Here is a 17,353-nt window from a genome sequence, read left to right as displayed (position 1 = left end):
CATACATACTACTTCCCAGCCCTCTTCTTCCTCTCAATCCCCCTCCCCTCCCAAATAAACCACAACACAACCCACCCCACCATCGCCTCCACCGCCAGTCCCCACCAAACACCCCCGACAAAATTCCCCCTGAGGCCCTCACCCAACCCCCAACCACCCAAAAACGGCCCTAACGTTCTCGCCGCAGACGAAATACTCTGCGAGACGCCATTAATCGTGCCGAGGACCTTTGCATCCGAGACACTATTATTGACCAGGATCACAGCAGCGGGTAGTGCAAACGTCCTCGACACGACCTGCAGTGCTATCACGACCGTAAATGCAGGCCAGACGATGTATGCTGTGCGGGGAAGAAGGAGGAGGAAGGGCATGAGGGCGTATGCGAGGGAGGAGAAAGGTAGGAAGGTGCGGAAGGAGCGGATGGTGCCGAGGTAGCCTTGCACCCAGGGGTAGATGAAGATTTGTAAAGGGAGGCCGATTATCCCGATGATGGCGGTGGCGAGCCCGACGCGGGAGGAGGGCAGGCCGAGGCCGCCGGAGAAGTGGAACCAGCCGGTTCTGGTGGAGGGAGGGGCGCGTGGAGTGGGCAGGAAGGTGAAGGTGATGGCGTTGAAGGCGGAGGTGTGGAAGGCGAGGAGGAATTGGGCGAGGAGGGTGAGGAGGACGTTGCGGGTGTAGATTTGGCGGAAGGAGGGGCGGGATGAGGTTGTTGATGATGGCTTAGGGCGCGAGGAGCGGCTGCTGATGCTGATGCTGCGGCGGTGGTGGGAGGTGTTGTCGATGTAGATGGATTCGTCGTCGGGGTGTTCGGTTAGTCGTTGGTAGTATTTGCTGTCTTTGCGTTTGGTGCGACGGAGGGCGCGTGAGATCCGGTGGCCGAGTTGGCGGCCCCAGTCGCTGCGGTGGCGGGCTGTTTCGTGGGTCTGTAGCTTGATGATTAGATGATGGGTTGAAGAGGATATTAGGGGAGGGGGGGGTACCTCGTCTAAGCCGAAGAAGACAGCCAGCAATGAGCAGAAGATGAACACCGCACTGAGCAGGTTCGGTAGCAAGAATGGCCATTTGCGCATCCACTCCACCCCATTTGCACCACCCAGGAACGTGCCCGGCCCGAAGATCTGGGGATAGTTCTTGACTGGATCAGCCAGGGCGCCGCCCAGCACTGGGCCGATGATGACGCCGATGTTGAAGCACATGGGCAGTAAGAGGAACGCTCGAGATTGATACCTGCGTTTGTCAGTGATCATACTCATCTTAAGCCAGGTACAGGGTATGGGCGTACTTCTTCTCCTCGATAATCTCCGCAATCATCGTCCTCATCACACCCACATTACTGTTCAACACACCTCCCAGCGTGCGAAACACCGCAGCAGCCACAAACGACCGCGAGAACCCAAACCCCAAGCACGAGATACACGTCCCCAGCGACCCGATCAGCAACACTCTCTTCCTCCCCATCCACTCCGCATCAGCTAGCCGTCCCCACCACACAGCCGTCAGGAACTGCGCCGCAGTGAAACTGCCCTGCAGGATACCTGCCTGTCCGGAGATAGTCGAGTCCGGTAATGACGGATCGAACGACTTGAGCTGGTAGAACATGTACGCTTGGAGGGAGGTCTGGGTGAGTGGCTCTGAGAGACGGGCGATGGTCAGGATAGCGAGTTGACTCTTTTTCGGTAGTGAGGACCAAGTTACGGGCTTTTCGTCGGCTTCGTTGTTGTTTTCTTCGTTGGGGTTGGGGTCGTCCTCGTTCGCGATCAGATTGGTATCTTCTTCGTCGTCATCGTCGCTGGAGCTAAAGCTGTCGCTGTCGCTGTCACTGAAGCTGCTGTCATCATCGTCGTTGTCGCTACTGTTGTGATCTTCTACTGATAAGCGCCGCGACTGGGAGGATTCGGGCATGGGCGCCGGCGCAAGTATACGAGTCTGCGCTGAGCTGCCGTCATGGATGGCGGTGTTGACGCTGTCTTTGTCGCCGTCGATAGAGGAATCGACTGACATGGCGGGCGACAGAAATTGGGTGTCCGGAGTCTTGCGGAGGCGTGAGGCGTCGGCCTCGGGCGCGGAGATAGCAGTAGTAGTATCTACATGATTGTCGGTGTGGGAGTTGCGGATCTCGGGTGGTTGTGTAGAGGTCATATATAGATCTTGTCGTGAAGAACAGTAGGAGAGTCTGGGGAAGCCGTCAGGTACTTCAAAGTCAAAATTCAACGGAGACGATAAAATCTACGGAAAAAGAAAAGGGTGGGAACAAATCTGGGGAGAAGAAGAAAGTGGATAGAAGAAAGCCGAAGAGGCGATGAGCCAAAGATTCGCCCGAAGCTTGTCATCCCCGCTAAACCTGCCTCGGGTTTAGTCGCCGCGACTTTGCCGATGCCTGATTCTGTATAGACGAGGATGCGACATGCATCTCACTCCCCATTCTTCTCATCCTGCACCGTGTAACACCGCGTCCCTTACATGGCTAGGTACCCCCTACTCAGTTAAACGAACATTGCATGTACGCAAGCATTGACTCATCTGTGTTACCGATTAAAAACATCCTTATCCAATCCCATCCCAGACAGGCAGTAATCAATTCAACAAAGCTAGGCACTCCCTGCATCCGCATCAGAACGCCGTATCCAACACTATTAAGGACAAAGATGAGAAAAGAAGAAGAAAAAGGAAGAAAGAAAGAGGGGTGAAGGGCAAGTCCGATCGCATCCCGTTGCGAGATCAACACCTGGACGGAGATCTTGATCAGTCCGTCGACGTCCAAGAACAACCTCAAGCAACAGACACATGAACGAGTCCGAGGACTCTCAAAGACAGCCACACACCACATGCACGGCGGACACATTCCTCGAGGATCAACTCAAAGACCCTGCGCATCATTGCGTTCTCAAAAACCAGGGACATACACAAAGTCAGTCGGAAACCTGATCCGAAAACATTACATCTGCACAAGACTAGGAGAGCGTGAGAGAAAAGAAAGAAATGAAAGAAAAGGGGAATAGAGAAAAATACACAATTAGAATCACACATGCTCAAGACCAATGTAACAAATCAAGGAAAGGAAAAGAGCGATAGCTCAGTGGTATTCAACTAGTTGCGACGGCTTCCACCAGTCCTGCCCGTCATCTCCAGCGTACTTTCAAACCCCTCCCAAGGGAGCTCATCATCGTCTTCCGAGTCCGGTTCCTTGCGAGAGGACTTGTCCGTGGTGGCAGTGACGTCTGCTGTCCGTCCTGCCGTATCAATTCCAATCGACTGTAGAGTCACCTCCATCTCCTGCTCCGTCATCTCACGGCCATTCTGCTTCTGGCCTTCAAGGACATCGTACAGCGCATAAATCTGGTCGGCCTTCATGTCGATGTCCTTCAACAGCTTCTCGATCTTCTCGCCCACAGACTTCCTCTGTCGCTTGCTCAGCGAGGCATCCAGCTTGTTGTACGAGCCCTGGTATGCCACCAGCTGCATCTTCAGGTGGGCCAGCTCATCTTCCAAGGCCTTGAGCACGGTCGCAAGGGCAAGTTCCGGCGATTGCGCGGGGCGCATGGTAGGCTCCTCATTGTAGACAGACGGCTCGGGCATACGCTCCGAAACGGGAACGGGCTTGGGAATCTTCACTGCCTCTGCAGTGTGTTCACAAGAGGCACCTGGAATGGACTGCTTGCAGACCGTGCAGTTTTTGCCATTGTGCTTAGTGGCACTGTCAAGTGCACGCTGAGCGGATTCAGGAAGCTTCGAAAGATTGTTCTCGACCAGATGCGCGGGGTTGAACGTAATATCAGGCAAGATAAAGGCCGAGGTCATCTCTTCGGCCATCCTCCGCCGGCGTCGCTGAGAAGCAGCAGCCCCGGAGTTGTCCGAATGCCGTCTGGGGCGTTCGACAGGCACCGACAAGTTACTTTCTCCTTCAGTCATGCTCGCCTTGGAGTTGGCGGTCAAGTCACCCATGGCCGAGGCGGGTCTAGACGGCAACCCCTTGCTTTCTTTGAGGGAAGACTTTCTGGGAATCGTCGACTTAGCCAGGCTCTGCCGGGTCGTGTTTCCGGTCTCGTTTGCAGTCTGCTCTTTGCTTGTACTCGACTGCCGCCGTTTCCGAGCCAGGCGTTCCTCTTCCAGCGTCTTCCGTAGTTGAGCGATTTCACGTTCCTGATACTCGAATAAGTACGGGTGTGTAGTATGGCAGTAACATAAGAGGGAACTTACATCAACGAAGCTCAGCAGGGTAAAGTCCTGCTCCGTTGCATTAGATTTCTTGGTGTTTCCAGTGACCTCCCCACTCGATTCAACAGGCTCGGTCTCCTCCACCTCTTCGACAACCACTCTCTTGACGCGCTGTTTGCCAGTGTTTGATTGCTTCCTGGTGCTCACATCACTGCTCTCCGACCGGCTCTTAGACTTTCCTGCCCTCGACTTCGACTTTTCCCTGGACTGGGGAACGTCGATCGAAAACAGTGCCTCTTCTGCACGCTCCTTTTCAAGCCGGGAAATTTCCTTATCGACCTGCGTCGAGATCTTGGCGCGCGAATCTTCCTGACGTCTAGACTTGGATCGCGAGCTCTTGCCAGTGACTTCGCGGGTGCTTCGGCTTGTATGCTTGCTATGCTGCGTATCAATCTGGCTATCCTCGTCGCTTGCATCAGTCATAGAAGACTGCTCTGACTCGACTGTGTCCTCACGTGCTCTGGAGCCCGCGGACAAGATCTTCGATATCTGCGACTTCAAGTCTGCATTCTCCTGACGCAGACTCTCATTCTCGCTCTTGAGGTCTTGACTCTCCAGATATGCAACTCCCAATTGAGAGACTGCCATGTCTCGTTCTCGGTTCAGCCGCTTCAAAGTCGATTCCTGAATCTGGGCCTTTCGTTCGATTATGTCGAGCTTATTCTGCAAAGCCAGGTTGGCGGCATCCAATTCTGGACACAGTCAGCTCAGTGTCGCAAAGACCAATATAAAACTACTTACTTTGGTTGTCGTTGGCAAGTTGATCCCGTCGGTAGTCATCCTCCTCGGAATCGTAGGGTCGGCTGCGGCCATGCTTGTCTTTTGAGCGCTTGTTTGCCCTCAGCGTTTCATTCTCCCGCTTCATGTCATCCATCCTCCGTTCGGCGTCAGACTTGGATCTCTCCAGTTCTGCAACCTTGTCCTGCAAGAGTCTCAATGAAACGAAGAGTGCCTTCTCATCTTCCGGAATGGGGACAGCATCCAGCGGCATGTGTTCGCGAGTCAAAGAAACATCAGTAGCATCATGCGGAGGGGAGACAAAGCGCGTCGTCCGTGCTCTGTTCTGACGCGCATACACGGGCGTGCCGTCTTCATAGACGCCCGAGACCAACTCTGACAAGTTGGGAAGATCCGGTAGTAGGAATGACTGCTGAGTAGCCGTATCACCTGCATTGTTGGCCAGATTGCGAGAGCTGTTACTGGACTTTCCGCGACGGAGCTCGCGAGCATAAGCCTCCTGAGAAGCCTTCTCCACCGCGTCGGCAATCTGATGAGAGAGGTTGGGGTTTCCAAAACGTGTCGGACGCGTACTGTTGGCCATGACCGGAGGCCTTTCATCCTCGATTAGGGATCCTTCATAAGTATCGCGAACCTTTGCGTGCATGTCTGACAGCGTTCGTCGCTCTTTGCGGTTCGACTTTGCTGTGTGGGGATCAACGTTCTCCTTGTGGGCAAGGCTGGCGCGTCTGATTTGAGCATCCTTTCGGAGACTATCGCTGACCGCTCTTCTCGCCGGGTTCCGCAGAGCAGACTTCTGAGGGGTATTAGAAGTAGGATAATCGAGTCTGACGGCGGGTGACGACGAGCGAACGCTGTTTTCGATGCTCATGTAGGAGTTTCTCGAGTCGTCCAATCGACGGGGAGGTTTCGTCGGGCCTCGGCCGGCCTCAATGGAGATGCTGTCGTCGTTGTCGGCCTCTTCTTCTTCTTCGGATGTGCCGACCGGGGAGAAATCTGGAAGATATTGCTCGAAGGTGGATGTGTTGAAAGCGTAGTCGGGCTCTTCTTCTTCGTACTCGTGGCGCTTCCTGGCGTTGGTGTGCATGGACGGAAGTCGGGGGCTACCATGACCGAGGTCCTTGGTGGACGCGAGCGCCTCGTGCTCAGGGTCAAAGTCGGAGCCAAACGACGCGAAGCTATTCGTTGTTGCTTCGCGCGACATGTTGCCGGCTGCTGTGACGCGCCTATATGGGATGGTTTATTGACGGAGTGAAAACTCGAGTACCTCACAGGTATTCAATGTTTAAGCTGACTGGATTAGCAAAGTAGACTTGGAAGTAATCCGCTCGTTGTTCTGAGGCTGCAAGCTGCACGGCGGACAGTCAAATGTTTAGAGAGTCGCTGGTAGCGCGTCGGTGCAGCGCGAGTCTCCCGGCTTGAAAAGGAAGTAGCCAGGGAAACCACCACTGAAAGGAAGGAAGACAGTGCAATTGCCTAGAGAAGACAAGCCACTGCGGTTTCCAAACTATCGCAGAAGCAGCACAATTGCACGGTAAGACCTGACTAACCGGCTAGACAACGCAATGGGGACGCGAGTGGATGATGCGACGGAAATAAATGAGGAGGCTGGGCTGGCAACAAGTTACTACGTCCTCGACCAAGTGGAACTCGCCCGCTGCTTTTGGTTTGTTTACGCCCGTGGGCCCCCTCCCGTGGAGAGCCCTGACCGCCTTCCGAGTGCTTACGCCACGAGCCTGGCTGCAGAGATAGTGATTATCCAATTCATGAATCTTATTGTAGACAACATTTTCGCACGTCGTTATTGAAGCTTTTGCATTGAGATTTCCCATCATATGCTGGAGCGTATAATATGTGCAGACAAATCCAATAAACACAGTGCCCCCTTCTCTAAATGTACAGGCAGACTGGTGTGGGCTGAAAAAACAAGAAGAGCCGTCCATAGATTCGCCTTCAATAAAACGCCTTGCGGGCTAACATGAATATCCAAGGGAAAGAAAACTATTGACAGGGTCGGAGAGTAATTAAAACAACCTATATGCTAGTATGTAGGGTCGTAAACGCTGATGCTCGTAACGGGTATTGGAATGCGAGGTCGGAAGGGGCGAAGAATGGCAGCCGTGAATGTAGACCGATGTGTCAGGTCTTCTAATTGTTGAAAAGGCATATCGATAATAGAGAAATCAAGACGCCTGGTGAGTATGAGTGTCATCCCTCAAGAGGTGTGTTTCGGCTGATTCAGAAGCAGGGTGTTCTTCGACACGTTCTTCGGTGATGGGTTGAGTGGTGGTGGCAGGTTGTTCGGTAGTTTGTTCGGCGGTTTGTTGCTCTTCCGGCTCCTCTTCCCGCAGAGGATTCGTGGGCGTGGTGGGAGTGTTGCTTATAGGGCTGGCCACATCGATATGGATGGTTGGCAAGGGAGTCAAGTCACGAAGCTGCGGTGCATGCTCGCCTCTCTCCGCGATTGGACTCGTATAAGGCGGCGCTTCTCCCCATTCTAAGACCTCGTACTCGGGCGGCGGGATGTTGAGTTCACCCACATCACCCTCGTCGACCGTTATTGACGGGCGATCAGCCGAATGAGCAGACGCCGCATGCGATTGCACCTGAGTTAAAGTATCCGCATCGGAGACGTTGGATACCCCAGACTGATACGACGAGTACGACTCGCCTCGAGAATGGACGCCCGTGAGAATCGATCCTGAGGATCGATCGGGCGCTGATGCATCGGTGAGAAGAGGACGACGGTCCGAATCGGGCGACGTGGCTCTGATACGCGACCCGTCATGCCGCACGTGGCCCAGTTCTGCATAAGAGACACTGGAGATACGCCTATCGCGACCACGGTTACGGGATTCCGCCAGAGCCGCGCTGAGGTTGGAACCACTCCCATTGGCAGACGCGCTGCTTCTCGCGCGGGCCCGACTCTCCTGCCGGAGTTCTTCAAGGCGAATATAGTCTCCACGAGCACGAGCCTCCCGGCGCTCCTGTCGCCGCCATTCACGGTCGGCTATCTCCTCTCGCCGTTGCAAACGGATTTGGTACAAAGACTCCATCAGCTCTTCTCTGCGGGATTCCTCCTCTTCAGCTGTTTCGGGGAACTCGACAACCATATCCATGCCTGCTCGCTCCCCCTCTCGAGCAATGACCTGCTCCGTTGGCTTGGGACTGGGCGAGTAGGCGGGGAGGGTGATGACCGAGCGAACCGATGTATCCCGTCGAACATTGCTCGTATTGTTGGCGGCCGGGGTGGTAGTTCGCATCTCCGAGCCTCCTTCGGCGGGTGTGTCTCTGGTGTTCGCATTTGGATTATTCGACCCCGGGACCTGACCGTATGAGACGCCCACGTTCCACCTATTCCACTTGTCTTTTAGGAATTTTCCAGGCAGATATTTCGGGCGACAGTTCATGCGACGGAGAGTACGTAAGACGAAATAGGTCATTAAGGCGGATGCCACGGCGAAGATGATGCAAGCGACGCACTGCAATTAGAGGAAAAGATGCATTAGTGACTGCGGGAAACCGAAGAAAGAGAGCACCCACTATTATAATGATATTGTTCCTGCTCGAGTTATCATTGTCGGAGGTGTGGTTTTTATCCTGGCTATTATCGGTGTTATTGGTGTTGGTGTTGGGATTGTTGATAATGTTGCCCGGACCATCCTGACGGATGTCAAATTGGCGGAAGTTGACTGGAATGTGCATGCTGTGGATTCCGGGCGATCGGGAATGAGCCCAGATCTATAGCCCCTAAGCATGCAGACCAGCTAGAAAGTCGACGATAGGAGGTATTATCGCAGGCGAAAAGAGGTTTGAAAAACCCGGATCGGAGGCGAACTGGAAATGGTAGCCTAAACCGGGAACGCTGCGGAACTGGCGGATGAACAGTGAAGGTTGGTACTCGGTGGTATGAATCAATAAGAAAAAAGCAATAAAGGCTGCAGAAGGGGCCTGGGGGAAGATTTGATAAGATATTACGAATCAGACCATAGAATGCGACTGAAATCAACACGAATAGCTAGAGATAGAGCCAGCAATAATGAATGAGATGGTAGATTATGGAGAAGAAGAGACATGCGCGAATCCATGGCCTCAAGCTGTGATGGCTGGGGGAAGAAAGGACCAGGAGAGAGAATACGAGCAGGACCGCGGCAAGATTTCAGCGGCTAACTGGTGTCAGAGAATGACGATGCTCATCATTCCAAGACAGGCCTGCAAGTGGTTGTCGAATGGCAAGAGGGGAGGGCCACAGATTGGCGCTGATTGACTGATTGCTGATGCTGATGCTGATGCCGACGAGAAAGTGGCTGGGTCGCTGGCGGAGATAAAATAGCGAATGGATTTTTCCCCAGCCAGAAAGAAGTGACTGATCAGAAGTAGTAGTACCACCCTTGGATGCTTCCAGACTCAGGAGGTCAATTTGATCGTGACACGACACAATTACGCATCAACAGAGTCTCTATACAAATTAAAAAGGACTCCATCGCACCCTCCCGACTAATTAAAGACGATCTCATTGTGAAACGAGAGGCGCAATACAAATGGAAGCTGCCGGTTTTTCCTTCCCGAACCACCGGCGCGTGCCATTTTTAGAACACGTTCCTTCACTGCTGGTTTTCTGGTTGGTGTCGGATCAGCGTTGGGGGTGGTTCTCAGTTGATTTGCTCCAGATGCCTCTTCTATCTAGCTTTAAGTTCGGTCAGCTTATTGCCCAAGGAAAATTAAGCTCACTTATCATCGCCAGGGTCAACTGAGCACCACCAGGGATGGGGCTGTCACTACGGAGTACCCCATCGGAATAAAGTCCTCCCGGTTTACTAGTCGGTCTTGTTAGTTGTTAGTTTCTAGTCATGGAGTCTCCTCCTGAATCCTGACCCACTCCTCATCTACACCATATTCATGTAGATAGCCGATCTCGCTTTCAGGGCAACAGACTTCCTGCCATCTTCCATCATGCCAAAAACACGACAGCTTCTTCAGTGAGAAACCACCTATCCTTACACTAAGGAGGATCGTAACATTCTTCAACTGTCTTACTATGAGCAGAAGAATATTTTCTTTGCTTATTTCAATGCTCACCAAGCTGGATCAAAGACGTTGTCCCATTCTACTTCAGTTGTTCGGATGTCTGTCAGATGTTAGACGCTGAAAATTAGTTACATGGTAGTTCCAACGTTTGTATCCCGGCACTGCCAACACTCAGTGCAATTCCCTGAATCTTTGACTTTCCATACAGAATTGATGAGGATTATGCCGGGTAACGAAGGTGAGAAGGCTAGATGCGATGCAGAACCGAAATTGGCTTCGTGAGTACTGTCTTGACGTTCCATCTCCGGATATATCTGATACCCTTGGCTCCTCGACAGGTCGGTCAGAGGGTATCGAGTTCTAGCAAATTGGCCGCTTCCCATTGAAACTCACCGGCTTGAGGATGAACGAATACCGAGTGGCGTGCATCGTGATTATAGATATTTAACTGTTGGCTCATATGGTTCAGACGTTTTCACATTCCATGGTATAGGCTTCCAATTTCAACCAAATGCAATGGAATAACCTTGGGACTCTGTGTTTCAACTATACTCACTCTTTGCGATGAGAACAATATCCATTATTTTCAAGCGAGAACTTGGTCGAGGGCCTTTTGTTCCCTTCCTAACTGACACATATCCGAATAGCACGTCCATTGTTGATGGCTGGAAAATTACTTGTCCGGTGGACTTAAGAGTGGGCCGGCTATTCGCAGATTGAGATGATTAGACCCTTTCATCGGCTAAAAAAAAGATGATTAGAGCCTTTCATCGGCTAAAAAGTTTGGGCGTCGATCAGCTAGGGCCATCTGAGTACCACAAGTTCGGAGATAATTCATGAATGCCCTAAAGACCGAAGAGAAAGTAAAGACGACATTGAAGCAAATCCCCCCCTTACTATCAGACATCGTGGATAAAATGTTGACGGCAGGGCCTTTTGATACCTTAATTTGGCTCTCTTCAGCCCATATGGTCTTTTCACAACCGCTGTTTTGCACTGATGATCCAGAATCATCTCTTTCAATCATGCCAATTCCAAGGAATGTGAGCCGTACCGCGAATTCAAGGGTTTCTAGCAAGGAGGCGTACGACGAAGACTCAGACAGGAGTTGAGAACGACATTCTCCAGCATGACATCTAGAGACATTTCTTATAAACTAGTCTTGTATACCTGCACATCTGCTTAACAATTTGTAGACAAATAACAAAGCAGCATGCGCATCAATCATCCTGCCTATGAAAGCGCCGTTTAAAATCCTACCGATCCGTAAACCCTTTTTAGAAACTTACAATATCCGCTCAGGCGTCCAGCTAGCAACTACTTACTACTAGTAATACCCAAGCTACCCAGCTTTCCATCCAATCCCATCTCATCCCGCACCAGCCATTGAGTCTCGGAGCGTACAAACTACACCAAGTCAAGGATCATCCCAAGGACAACATGCACAGACAAACCTTCATCCATATTACGCAAGCTCCTTCCCTCTTTCAATCAGGCCTCCATTCCACGCAGTGCTCAATCATAGTAATTCAACGTCGGAGTTAAAACCCTGACCCAACCATATCCACTTGTCCATCCCACTCACTATCCCGGACTTAACCAATGTTACCTCCGGCAATCCCGAACCTGCCTGGCTAAACCCACTACGCCATGCCATGGAACCTCGAACTCTACCTTCCCACATCAACTGACAGCAACACATAAGCAACCAGTTCACCGCTCTACCTAAAGCTTATCCTTTTTGGCAGGTCGATCCTAGCTATCAACCTACTCAACACTATCCGCTTCATATTGAGAAAGACCATAGCAGAACTTAACACATACCTCAACTACCGCTACGTCATATAGATATATATATCATCATCATGTCCTGTCCCGACTGCTTCAGCGGCCACGTGCACGAGGACGCTACGCCCAGAGGAACAGTCACCACCTTGCATGGCCTGAATGCATATGTGACGGAGCCGACGTCCACAGAATCCCCCATCAAGGGGATCATCATCATTATTCCGGATGCGTTTGGGTGGGAGTTTGTCAATAATCGTATTCTGGCCGATCATTATGCCGATAAGGGAGGGTATAAGGTGTATTTGCCTGAATTCATGAATGGTATGTTTACTCCTGATCATCGAGGCTCATGTGGAGATAACGAAACTATGAGACTAATCTATACATATCAATTAACCAGGACACGCCGCCCCAGTCTGGACTCTAAACACCCTATCCGCAATAATGAAGACCTCATCCATCATGGACTGGATTACGAAACCGTAAGTCTCACACACACCTATACCTATCACAACTACCATAGTGCAATCTCACGCGATGCAGATACCACATCGCCTGCGCCATGTACGCCATGATCCCCTTCGTCTACCACACCAAATTCACCATCTCCTGGCCCACCGTCAAGACATTCTTCACCGCCGTACGGCGCAACGAAGGCGCCAACCTCCCCATCGCAGCAGCAGGGTTCTGCTGGGGCGGGCAACACACCGTGTACCTCGCGCACGACAAAGAAGAAGACAAAGTAGATGGCAAACCCCTAATCGATGCCGGGTTCACCGGCCATCCCAGCAATCTGAAGATCCCCGCGGATATCGAGAAGATCAAGATCCCTGTGAGCTTTGCGATGGCGGAACTGGATATTGCGGTGAAAATGCCGCAGATCAAGCAGATTGAGAAAGCCGTCGGAGAGAGGGATGTGGGGGAGGTGAAGGTCTACTACGGGGCTGGACATGGGTTTTGTGTGCGTGCGGATGTGATGGTTAAGGATGTGAGGGCGCAGGCTGAGGAGGCGGAGGATCAGGCGATTGCGTGGTTTCAGAAGCAGTTTGCGAAGGTGTCTTATTGATTTGTTCTGCATCAGCTATTGTGTGGATGGGTGTTTGTTTATTCATATTCTCTTCCTTTTCCCTTTCATACCCCCGTTTCATCCCCCTCAGAATCCCCCTCCTCAATCAAAGCCCTTAATTTCCCACCCTGCTGCCGAGCAAGCACCTTATACTTCCCCGCTTCCACCACACGACCCTTGTCAATCACAATAACATTATCCGCAATCTTAATCATATCCCTTGCATGCGTAATGATCAGGACAGTAAGGCCCAGCCGCGTCGCGACCAACCTCTGCACGGTCCGTCGAATGATTTTAGCGTTATTAGGATCAAGGCTGGACGTGGCTTCATCCAGGATAAGAAGCTGTGGCTGTCGCACCAGCGCCCGAGCAATCACCAGCCGTTGCGCCTGTCCCCCCGACATACCGGCCCCGCCGTCGCCTATCATGGTGAAGTAGCCCTTGGGCAGGGATGTGATGAAGTCGTCGATCCCGGCTGCTTCTGCTGCGGCGCGGATGTGGAATATTGTGCGGAGTGGGGAGTCGTCTTCGAGTCCGTAGCTGATGTTGTCTGCTACTGTGCCGGGGAAGATGGTGGGTCGTTGGGAGACGATGGTAATGAGGGAGCGGAGGGTTGGGGTGTGGATGCGTTGGAGGTCGATTCCGTTTAGGGATATTCTGGAGGTGGTGGTGGGGGCTTCGTAGAGGTTCAGGAGCAACGATGCTATTGTGGATTTGCCTGAGCCTGATCGGCCTACGATTGCTGTGCTTTGGTTTCGAGGGATGGTGATGCATACGTCGCGTAGGACGTGTGCGTCTGGGCGGGATGGATAGCGGAAGTTTAGGTTGGTGATCTTCACTGGAGCGATTGTGGTGACTTTGAGAGTGCCCTGGTGTTCGTGGGATGCGCCGCATGGGAGGTGTGCGAGGCGTAGGACTTGGTTGGCCATTATGTGGGAAACGCTGATCTGGGGGACTGGGGGGTGTTAGCAAGGGCTGGGGACAGTCGTTGTCGGGTAGGTGGCTCACTCCATGATAGTACTGTGCTTGCGTATCCGATGCTGAAGAGAAGGACAGAGAAGACAGTCATGAGGCTGGTGACCGTGAACTCGAGCGATGATACGAGAACGGCTCCGTAGTAGAAGATTAGGCCTGCGCAGGTTAGCTCTGTGAAATCAAGATTGTAAATAGGTTGCTTACTGCTGACGAATATGATCATGGACTCTACCAATCCAAAGAGAAAGCCGGTATAAACAGCCTTCTTCACTCCAAGGACCATACACAGTGCCGCGGCCTTCATATGCTTCTTGTGGAAGTAAGGCTCAAGTGTCAATGTGCGGACGGTGCGGATCTGCGAGAACGTCTCGATGAATATCTCCGACGCTGTCGTTTTGACCCCGGTACAACGTCGTTCCCATATTCCAGTGGTTTTCTCGAGCCCTCTGGTGATGGCATAGATGACTGGTCCGCAAGCCACTGCCACAAGGGTCAGTTTCCAACAAACAGCCATACACCATATAATAGCGACCACGGTGACTGAAGTAGCCACTAGGACATAACCGCCAAAATGACCGACCAAGTTTCGCATCTCCTCGGCACTGTGGTTGAGGGACGAGGTGAGTTGGGAAGGTTCATTTCCTTCTTCTTCAAACCACTTTCGCGGCTGGTCAAGTATATGATGGAAACCTTTTTTGCGGAGACGATCGACCCACGCCTGGCCACATAGCTCCAGAAGATAATGCATCAGAAATGATATAACGCCGTCACCTACGGCTATCCCTAGAACTATCAGTGACCATGTCGAGGCCTTGGCTTGCTTGTTGTAAAACGTCTCAAGGAGCTTCGACAGGCAATAAGAAAATAGCGGAGTAGCCATCGCATGGCCCAAGGTGCTGAAACATCCAAGCAAAAGAAGCAGTTTTTGGCCTCGAGTCAGGTTAGGGAGTATGGTCAGCATGATCCGCCCCAATGGCATGCTTTTTTGCGGCGCGAGGCGTGCTGCATTCTTGTATGGCCGCTTGCTTCGGTGCTTCGATCTGGCCCTGTTGATCTCATTGACAACATCATTCACAGGAAGTATACTCTGTCTAAACCGGTTGGACTGGAAGTTCGTATCATCGACGTGGACGGTATTGAGCTCGTACATCTGCATCCCAATCGACTCACGGCGTGAACTGAACCCTCGAGAGTCTGCAGATTGGCGAATACTCTGTATGCTTCTTTTGTAGCCGTGAATAGCATAAGAATGCTGTGCAAGCTCGCTGTGTCGAGAAAACGAATCAGGGCTTGGGCCGCGTGTACTTTCAATTGAGGATCTTGAAGAAACACTGGAGCATCGACCAGAAGAACTGTGGACAACACCATGCTCACTTTCCTCATGATGGAGTTTGTCGGAAGTAGCAAAACACGTATTGCTCTCCTCCAGTTCATGTCTGTAGCCAGCTTGAATAACAGAGCCTTGGTCCATAACGTAGGCGAAGTCATGATCCATGATCTGCGACATATCATGCGTGATGATGATAGTTGTTTTCCCTCGACGCCATTCCCTGATAGCTTTCGTTATTTCCACGCGATTTGTGGCATCAAGGGCACTTGTGGGCTCATCCATTATCAATATAGGCGTATCCCTTAACCGTGCCCTCGCAATCGCCACCCTTTGCTTTTGACCACCACTGAGAAAATCACCACCATGACCGACACATGTGTCGATTCCCTTAGGTAGATCGTCTATTGTGCTTTGTAACCTTGCAAGATCAATACATTCACGTACATCAACCTTGCTGAGTCCTTCGTAGTTGCGACTACCAAAGGCAATATTCATGAAGATAGATTCGTTGAACAAAACGCTTCGCTGCTCCAGCAGAGTAATATTGTTCCTTATCCAGTCGATGCTCAAAGATTGGATGGGGGCCCCGTCTATCAGAATCTCTCCGGACACTGGTAGATAGAAGCGTGTGAGCAGTTGTCCAAGCGTACTCTTTCCAGATCCACTTCTGCCAATAACGAAGGTCGTCTCTCCGGCGGGAAAGAAGAAGCTTGTCGACTTCAAAACCGGTCTGTCCGGTTGAGCTGGGTAAGCAAAGGAGACCTGATAGACACATTATGAGTTCAATGTACCACGCAGCTATTCCACAGGTATCATCACACTTACATTGCTGACCTCGATATCGCCTTCGCAAAACTTCGGATAAACGGAACTCCTCCCCTCCCCTCGAACAGTATCCTCTGACTCTGAGCTCAAAGTGTGGATCAGAGAAATGGCTGCATCCTTTCCTTTTGCTAGGACGACAATTTGTGGCATGAGGAATTCCATTGACTGGGCAGCTGCTAAGCAAGCCCAGAATGTCCTGAGCACTTCTCCTGCTGAAATCTCACCGGACGTAGCCAAAGAACTCCCATACCAAAAGCCCTGCACGAACATTCCGAAAGTCATCAGTCGCAATATCGATATTTGTAGAGAGGTTAATCGCGCGCGTTTGAGATAATGTATAGCGGCATTGTCAACGCTGCTCACGAAGTTTCGGATCTCGGTATCTTGCCCGTTAAATGACTTGACGCTGTCGATTGATGAAGTAGCATTGTCGACTATCAGTGATAGATGACCCAGCTCTGTCTTCTGTGCCTCCATACACGAGTTCGTCTTGGTGGATAGGAAGGAGAGAGCGGCTGAGAGGAAGGGGATTCCCGCCAAAGTGACCAGAGTAAGGTTCCAGGAGGTGAAGAATGCTAGGGCTAGAGAGAAAATGGCTCGAAAACTGTACTGCAAAGCGAGGCCGAGAGGCTGCGATGTTGCTTTCTGTAGGTCTTCGATTTGCCTGAAAGATCGTGTCAGCTAGGATAGTGGCACACAAAAGTGCGACATACCCCTGGAGAGAAGATAGAAAGACCCTCGTGCCATCCGGCTGCGTTTCGAACCATTCCTGGCTCTTCTGTAAAAGCCTTTCGAAGAGCTTGGTGCGAGCATTCGCAACCTGAAATTCTCCGAATAACACAAATAGAATGAAATAGATACTATTGCAAACCCAATTGATTGCTCCAAGTCCAACCAGCTGGACGGCATACTTGCTGATCTGTGGAGTCAGGTCCTGTTTTGCAACCTTTCCTCCCCCGAAGAGAGTGAACGTATTGAAGATTTCGCCCAAGACTACGGAGAATATGGGAACCGAAAGACTAGAGATGGCCGTAAATGTAAATCCTCCTATGAGCACGGGAAGATGTTTCGTCGTCGTGAAGCTGAACAGCGACATCCACCTTGGTTTTCGATGTATGAAGCGCCTGGCGCCAGCAAGGAAGGCTGCCATGATGAACTATACCCGCTGATCAGGGCGAAAGATCTTCAACTGAGCATTTGGCCTTCGACTCCAGTATTTAGGTGTCATGTAAGAAGACATAATGATGGTAGGTAAGTATCAGGTGCTAGGGCGTCATATAGTAAAACATAAGCGAATGATGAACACCCAACAAACAGGCGTGTAAGCACTCTTAGCATATTCATCAGAACAAAGAGCTACGTTCGTTTTCATATTAGCCCGTCTGGCC

General features: G+C 51.5%; 4 protein-coding genes across 4 annotated transcripts; 2 read left to right on the top strand and 2 right to left on the bottom strand.

The window, feature by feature from the left end:
* Window positions 1-8: 8 nt before the first annotated feature.
* Window positions 9-8,658, bottom strand: BO88DRAFT_422003 (uncharacterized protein; the record flags this gene model as incomplete). Its single annotated transcript, XM_025708555.1, has 9 exons — window positions 9-923; window positions 981-1,227; window positions 1,283-1,724; window positions 1,821-2,192; window positions 3,135-4,140; window positions 4,198-4,907; window positions 4,957-6,179; window positions 7,144-8,435; window positions 8,497-8,658. 9 exons carry the CDS (start codon window positions 8,656-8,658, stop codon window positions 9-11), a joined length of 6,369 nt encoding a protein of 2,122 aa, XP_025567482.1.
* A 1,174-nt stretch (window positions 8,659-9,832) lies between these two features.
* Window positions 9,833-10,539, top strand: BO88DRAFT_401283 (uncharacterized protein). Its single transcript, XM_025705803.1, has 2 exons — window positions 9,833-10,259; window positions 10,320-10,539. The coding sequence occupies exons 1-2, from the start codon at window positions 10,114-10,116 to the stop codon at window positions 10,504-10,506; spliced, it is 333 nt and encodes a 110-aa protein (XP_025567481.1). The 5' UTR covers window positions 9,833-10,113; the 3' UTR covers window positions 10,507-10,539.
* A 1,136-nt stretch (window positions 10,540-11,675) lies between these two features.
* BO88DRAFT_401281 (dienelactone hydrolase family protein) lies at window positions 11,676-13,016 on the top strand. The gene is made up of 3 exons (XM_025705802.1): window positions 11,676-12,090; window positions 12,170-12,251; window positions 12,313-13,016. The coding sequence occupies exons 1-3, from the start codon at window positions 11,847-11,849 to the stop codon at window positions 12,833-12,835; spliced, it is 849 nt and encodes a 282-aa protein (XP_025567480.1). The 5' UTR covers window positions 11,676-11,846; the 3' UTR covers window positions 12,836-13,016.
* BO88DRAFT_468303 (ABC transporter ATP-binding protein) lies at window positions 12,901-17,115 on the bottom strand (the record flags this gene model as incomplete). The annotated part of the gene is made up of 5 exons (XM_025711556.1): window positions 12,901-13,790; window positions 13,844-13,966; window positions 14,015-15,902; window positions 15,960-16,629; window positions 16,679-17,115. The coding sequence occupies 5 exons, from the start codon at window positions 17,113-17,115 to the stop codon at window positions 12,901-12,903; spliced, it is 4,008 nt and encodes a 1,335-aa protein (XP_025567479.1).
* Between the last annotated feature and the right edge of the window lie 238 nt (window positions 17,116-17,353).

This window comes from Aspergillus vadensis (genome assembly GCF_003184925.1).
Source record: "Aspergillus vadensis CBS 113365 unplaced genomic scaffold BO88scaffold_2, whole genome shotgun sequence".
In the NCBI taxonomy this organism is placed as follows: Eukaryota; Fungi; Ascomycota; class Eurotiomycetes; order Eurotiales; family Aspergillaceae; genus Aspergillus; species Aspergillus vadensis.
This window is presented reverse-complemented; position numbering and strand designations above follow the sequence as displayed.